At 46.7% G+C, this 7487-nt stretch overlaps 1 protein-coding gene across 1 annotated transcript; it reads right to left on the bottom strand.

Annotated features, from left to right (window-relative positions):
- Nucleotides 1–4427: 4427 nt before the first annotated feature.
- On the bottom strand, nt 4428–4547 carry LOC133909938 (small polypeptide DEVIL 4-like). Its single transcript, XM_062352463.1, has one exon. It carries the CDS (start codon nt 4545–4547, stop codon nt 4428–4430), a length of 120 nt encoding a protein of 39 aa, XP_062208447.1.
- Between the last annotated feature and the right edge of the window lie 2940 nt (nt 4548–7487).

Genomic DNA, 7487 nt, shown 5'->3' with positions numbered 1-7487 from the left:
TACCTCCGTCTCTCTCCGCCGTGCACAATGTGTTCCATGTGTCACAATTGAAGAAATGTCTCCGAGTCCCAGCGGAAGTTGTCGATGTTGCACCCCAAGAGCTGCAACCGGACTTGACATATTGTGAGCGGCCACTCCGTATCTTGGACGAAGCCGAACGCCAGACACGGCGAAGTTCCATCAAATTCATCAAAGTCCAATGGAGCAACCACTCGGAAGACGAGGCAACATGGGAGCGTGAGGATAAGATCCGCTCCGACTATCCCGAGCTCTTTGCAGGCTTGGAAATGTTGTTGTAAATTTTGCACAGTTGGAATATTTCACATGTATGTGTTCATCGCCTTGTTAAATGGAAATGTTCATTGGATTCTATCTCTCACAGCGCGGTTCCTAGACTCATCGTGCTCTTCCCCGACTTGTACCGAATCTCAGGGCGAGATTCCTTTTAAGGGGGGGAGGTTTCTCAAGTCCCAAATTCCACAATCACATAATTAAGCATAATTATGCTTCTTAAGCATTATGTTTAATTTTGTGTAATTTTGTTTTATAACTCTAGCGCAATTCGTTTCATGTCAATCGGATGAGAGAATCGAGTTCGGGAGCGAAAAGAATGAATTTCGCAGTCAAAGCGGACTTTTTCCTTAGCATGTGGGACCCACCAGCTGGCCGGACCCACACCTCACTCTCTCTCCCTCACTCGGCTGCCAACTCCACAGCAGCCCCACCTCACTCCCGTGCCTCTCCCGTGCAAGCAAAGGAGCAGCTCCCTCTCTTACTCTCTCAAGCCCCTCTCCCTTTCTCCCTGAAATCCGTGCTCTAGGAGCCGAATCAAGGTATGCATGTGGTACCATTGCGATCACAAGCTCACAAGCATTCCATTCCTCCAATTTGTTTGCTCATTCCCGAAGGATTTGAGCCGATTTGGATGTCTTTTGGTGTTAGGGTTGAAAAGTGAAGAACGCCGGAATTCTTCGATTTCCCACCGTTTTCTTCATCACCCGGCGGCCACTAACCTTCACAAGTGTTGTGGGTAAGTCTCTTAGGCTCCCCATAGCAGGAATTCGTGATTCGATTGGTCGATTTTGCAAAAGAGTGAAATTCATGAGTTTTTGTGAGTTTAACCCTAAATTGAGGAATTGGATGAATTTGAGTTAGGAATGGAGTTTCCAAGTTGTTAAATGAGTTCTAGAACCCTTGAACTAGCTCAAACATGTTCCCTTTTGGTTTGGAGAAGATTGCAATTCGTTCCGGGCATTTTTCCCTTCAAAACAGCCCAGTTCTGGAGCTTCCCCGGAGTTTCCGGCCTTCCCCGGAGTCTCCGGTGAGTCCCAGCTGAAAATAACAGACAGGGTGCTGCCGGAGAGTCTCCCGGAGTCTCCGGTACCCCGGAGTATCCGGCCTTCACCGGAGTATCCGGGTGCACTGTTTATCAGTCTCTGCTGAAACTTGTAAAATTCATAATTAATTCATACGAACTCCAAAAATCATGAAACCAATTTTGTTGGTTTCATAATAAACTACTATATCTATTAAAAATATCCCCAGCCATCAAATGTCGAATTAAATATTTGAGGCTAATTAATTAGGCTTAAGCTTCATTAATTCACCATTAATTCTTTACAAGTCTAAAATGGATGAAACCAATTTTGCTAGTCTTCTTATGACCTGTTCTAGCTAGGAAAAATATTTCCCTACATTTTAAAGTATATTTTCATGACATTTCATCATTTGCACCTTGTGGCTTAGATTGTTGCATTTCATTTATGCTTATCATTGCACGCGTTATGTTTCTTAGAACACGCCGATCCATCGATCCCGGAGACCGAGGTCGATCCCGAGGCGCCGCACCTTTGTGAACCAGTGCATCAAGGCAAGCAACCTATTATGTTTGCATATTGCACCCGTTTAATCGAATTGAATGAAGTCTAAAATTGATAAATTATGCTTGTGTATGTTTGCATGTTTAGTGAGTCATTGTCGGGTATAAATGGGTAGATCCTATGTTGAATTGCATATCCTCTACCTTGATATGTTGTTTATCCATACCCTTGTCGCCTTGAATATGTTGTTGTCTAGATTACAAATTAATCGAAATGCTTAGCAATGCATAGGTCTTTCGGTAGAAGTCGAGCGGTGAATGGTTTCATCGTTCGCGAGCATAGGCGTTATTTACTTTTGTTATGATCACAATATTGGAGATTGGTTGATGATGGTTGTATGAGTGGTGAGTATGAGACGAGATGTGGGCGGTGCTAGGATGGTGTTTTGTCCTGCTCGGATGTGGAGTTCCCCTGGGTAGGCCGGTAGAGGAAGACCGGACACCGTAGACCGCTTGCATCGTTTAAGGCCGATCGTCGGGGTAGTTGGCTTTAGCACTTACCTTACTCACCACATGACGATCTAATGGTAAGGCGAGCCGAATACCTTCGCAGCTGTGGCTTTGTGGGCGTGGACATCGACGTTGTGAGCGGGCGGGCTTGTAAGCGGTACTAGTTTGCTCCGGGAGTAGTTCTAGTATCGCCGCGCCGAGCGATGCATGCCCCACACGGTTGGGGCTGGTTGGGAAAGGTTGACACGGGTACCCCCTTGTGTGCACTTTAGCGGGTGGCACAAGCCGTATGGTCCCCGAGTCGTGTGGGTCCAGGAGTATCCCCCTGCAGGGTGTATAAACAGTTCGAACTGCCGCGCTCTCGGTCATGAGCATGCTATTGTTTCATTTGCACCCGGTCGTAGAGTTTCGATTGTGGTTGTGGTTGGTTATGTGGGAGATGGACGAGTTGGTTCTTGGTTACATATATACTCATGTTGGTCCTAGTTTTATGTTTATGTTGGTTACAATTACCTTTATGTTCAGTTGGTATATGCAGGGTAGAATCATGTGGTTGGTTAAGTTAGTTGCTCACACATAGATGTCTAAATTGCTTACCGCTTGCGTTTAACATAACCATGTGGCTTTATCCTTGCTAATGGCTCAATGCATAATCCTTGGAGTCGAGCTATGTTTATGTGCTCTACATGGTTTAAGTCTTGCGAGTACCCTTCGTACTCATGCCTGCGTTTCAGGTGCTGTTGTTGAGGAAGAGGCGGTGTTTGGCTACTTTGTGCCTGCCGATCAGGGTGGCGGGCAGGAGTAGCACATTCTACTCCGAACTCGGTGCTCTTGGTATGGAGCCTAAGGGCATGTGGCTCCATATCCTTTTGTTGTATAGTTTATTTTCTTCCGCTGCGTAGTCTCTTTTGTTAGTTAGGAGTTGAGGGGTTTTGTCTCCTCCTAGCTCGCTTTTGTTGTAAATTATTGAAATCAGTTGCATGCTTAATATTTGTAATACATATGTTTATTACTTGCTCTTTATTAAGCTATGTTGTGATGCACTATGTTGGAGGCATGTGTTCCGATCCTTGGGCACAAAACACATGCCGGGACTGCCGGAATGGTATTCGGGTTAATCGTTGAGGTTGTGATTATGAATAATGATCCGCCTGATGATAAATTTGAATACTGTTTGGACGGGTCCCCACATCTGGCACGGGTGATCATTTTATCTTAGCTGAAGTTACTAAATGTACGGCGCCCGGATGAAACAGACAAAAGTTTGTTCATTGTGCAAAGAGAAATATGCAACAGACAAATAATAAGAGAGTTTTGGAAGATCTTCCCAACAAATGTTCTGGTACATCTCAAGGCAATGGCTATCAGCTAGGCACTGGCGAATGCTCTGACAAGCCTTAGTGCGACTTCCACTAGACCAACAGCCACAATCTCCAGCAATGCTGCATCTACCAAAAGCCGGTTAAGGCTGAGATCGATAAGGCTAAGGGGAAGAAGACCCAGGTCATGACCAGAGCATGGAGATAGAGCATTTTCATCGGACTCAAAAAGACAATGAGACAGCGAATCAACGCGCCTCATTCGAGCTCCCTTTCTTGTACTGGGTAATTTATTCTGAGCCCAGAGATTGATGCCCTATGTTGCAATCCCGTACTCAAGCGCTGATCGAAGTCGTGCACCAAAAGCTTAAGTTGATGAGGTAAGGTGGGAAATATACTTCTAGAAACAGATTAGATACACTCAGTAAATCGAAATACAAGCAAAGCTTTCAAAATTCACAAAAATTCAGCATCTGAAATTCGGGGGATCACCCCCTTTTCATCACATCTCATATTTTTCCTTGCGATTCCAATGATCATACAAGGAAAAACATGTCCTTAGGACATCTCCCTAGTTCACTAATCACCTCTACTATCTAAAACCCTACGATCTAATTCAATATCTAGTATACACATAATGACAGATCAGCGGATCTATCAAAAAAATGACAGCACCCACAACCATCCATGATGGGAAAAACTGGTTTATCAAGAACCAAAAAAGATGATCAAAAGACCACCATCTGGGTCATGCAAGATGCAGCTAGCTGTGTTGCTAGCTAGTCATCCCAGCAGAGGAGCATGATGACGCATCGCCGGATGATGTGGAGCCTTGCCTTGTGCTCCTTGAGAGCCTTGCCCATCCCTCCTCTCCTCTTGCTGCTCCCAATAAGCTTCATCCTTCTGAGAACAAACTTGATTTGCTCCTTCTTTATTACTTGAACAATCAATGTATGCAAGAGAAGAGGGCTTATTCTGTGTGGTACTGGTGTATGTGAGGTTGCAAACTTGCAATGAGTGAAGGGGACCCAGGAGAGGGGCAGCTTATATAGAGAAAGATGAGATGTGTTTCAGAGGCCAGAGTCTAAATCGTACTGCACACGCACGCTGCTGCAGCTAGCACTGGTGCTTAATACTCGCGATCCACGACTTCGTGCAGCTTCAGCAGGGGGCAATGGCCGCGAAAACCAGTGGCTCCTTGGATTCTTATGACCTCGCTTTGCCCGTCCTGTTCCCCATGGCCTTGGCCTTTTTCATGTTTGTAGTGCTATATTTGTGCTCAGTGTTTCGGGATCTGAGATACAGCTAAGGGAGTTGTGCGTGCACCCTGCCGTGCTGTACGTGCGGCGTGGAGTGAAAATGGCGGTCCCCCGTTGCGTGCGTGCGCCGGTGTGCGCGCAGGACAGGGACCACCGGCGTCGAGATCTGAACGGCCACCGGGTACTAGCTAAGGGCGCTCTGGTGATTGCTTGTCTTTGCTGCTGCACCAAGCGACTAGTTTCCTCTTGGAGCTGTGTCGTAGCCTAGCTGTTCATTGGCGTACTACATGTAAGGAGGCTCTATGTGCAGTGTAGCGGGGTTTTATTTGTTTATACAAAGAAAAAGGAGAATGAAAAGTTTAGATTGGTATGTACTGGTGATATGCATGAGTGAGTTATCATGTCTGCTCTCTGCTTACTCCAACTTGATAGTATTAGGAACTTTTCTGTTAATACCAACTAAGCAACAGGGTGAGCGAAAAACTCTTGAGCAGTTGCGCGATAATGTTCTCGGGCATCCTCTGTTTGCTGACCGTATGATACTATGAGACTGGGCAGCGGTAGTCCCATATGTATCATCCCATTGTTTGCTGAGTTTCAGTTTTGCCCCACACGTTGTGCATATTTGTTAGTTGATCGGAATAGCAGTCCATAATCTGGTTGAGTACTATGCTTCCTGTGTTCTGTAGATTGAACTCATAGATGATAGTGGAATGAATCACATGATCTTTATTGATTGAATACTTAGAGTTACAACTTAAAAATATATAGCACTCAAGTTATCACGCAAAAGAGTGTGAAGAGTCGTGCATGCATGGAAAGATGTAAAAAAAGGGAAGTCAAAGAGATGCTTGTGTGAATGGACAAGAAGAGTGCGAACACATCGTGCATGCATTCATGTATGCATGGAAAGATGTAAAAGAGGAAAGCCAAAGAGATGCTCATATGAACAGATAGGAAGTCTAACACTCCCCGCAGTTGAGACGGGAGTTTGCCGAACGTTGAGACTAGAGCAAAACTCTTGGAAGACCGAAGTGGGCAGCCCTTTGATGAAGATGTCGACATATTGAGAGGATGTCGGGACATGCATAACACGGACTTCACCGAGGCCGACGCGTTCGCGAACAAAGTCCAAGTCAATCTCCACATGCTTGGTACGTTGCTGCTGGATCGGGTTGCTGGAGAGATAGACCGCGCTGACGTTGTCACAATAAACAACAGTGCCACGCTGAAGTGGGCTGTTGAGCTCCGCAAGCAACTGGCGCAGCCAACAAGCCTCCACAACACCATTGGCGACAGCACGTACTCAGCTTCAACGCTGCACCGGGATACTGTATTTTGCCATTTGGACGACCAAGAGATAAGGTTGTCTCCGAGGAAGACCGCATAGTTAGAGTGGACTTCTGAGTGTCAGGGCAACCAGCCCAAACAACATCGGTGTAGATAGTCAAAATAGTGGTGGAGGTGTGGTGAAGAGCAAGACCATAATCAAGAGTCCCCTGAAGGTATCTCAGAATGTGTTTCGCCAAATTAAGATGAGGTTCATGAGGGTCATGCATGAATAAGCAGACCTGCTGTACGGCATAAGTGATATTCGGATGAGTAAATATCAAATATTGCAGAGCACATGCTAGACTGCGGTAGTGAGTTGGGTCATCCACGGGAGCCCCATCACCGGAGAGCTTGCATGTGTATCGACTGGGGTGATACAGGGCTTACATGTTGACATCCCTGCCCGCTCCAAGATATCTAGGATATACTGTCGCTGTGAGAGAAAAATAGCACCATCATAATGATTAACCGCAATCCCCAAAAAATGATGAAGAGGTCCGAGGTCATTCATCGCAAATTCCTATTGAAGAGCCTCAATAGTGTGACGAAGAAGAATTAGAGATCAAGTTGTCAAGACAATATCGTCGACATATAGGAGCAAGTAGATAGTATCTAAATCATGCGATTAATGGGGAAACAAAACCCGGTCTTGCCGCGAGTGACCATCTGGTGCTGGTTGGCCATCAGTGGAATGGAGATAGAAACTTCCTTACTGGTTCGACTGGCAGCAACCTGAGTCACAGGGGCAACTGAAATAGAAAGAGGGGCCGCGGGACCTGGCGCCTGATGGGAAATAGGCATGATCGCCTAAGCAGGTGCGGGCACCTGTAGCTTGTTTGACACAGGTGCCAGGGGTGGATTAGCGCCACCAACTGGGTTGACATCTTGGGGCGTGGTAGCGATGGGCCCAACCCAAGCTGCTGGCGCAAGCATCCACTGGATGGGTTGGAGGTGAGTTTGGCCAGCCAGGGGGGAAAACCAGGTCGGCGGCCAGGCCGTGACCTCCTGGCAACATCCTGCGTCCAGAGGTTGGCAGGGGCAGCAGGTGAAATGCCCGCCTCGCCTGATACAATAGTAGAAGCACTCCCTGGTGTAGCGCCGGTGCTGCTGGCAGCAACCTGTGGTGGGAAGCCAGTAGGGGCAACAACACCATGAGAGGGACCTCCATGTGTACCTGCACGATTAGTATAGAAGGGAGACCAAATAGTGTTGAGCTCGGTCAAGAAATCAAAGTCGGATGAAGGTGGG

This window comes from Phragmites australis, chromosome 2 (genome assembly GCF_958298935.1).
Source record: "Phragmites australis chromosome 2, lpPhrAust1.1, whole genome shotgun sequence".
Classification (NCBI taxonomy): Eukaryota; Viridiplantae; Streptophyta; class Magnoliopsida; order Poales; family Poaceae; genus Phragmites; species Phragmites australis.
Note: the sequence above shows the minus strand (reverse complement) of the source record. Positions and strands in the feature narration are given on the sequence as shown.

Bases quoted from the DNA above. Each gene is read 5' to 3' on its own strand.
- LOC133909938 (XM_062352463.1), bottom strand. From the start codon at position 4,547: ATGAAGCTTATTGGGAGCAGCAAGAGGAGAGGAGGGATGGGCAAGGCT.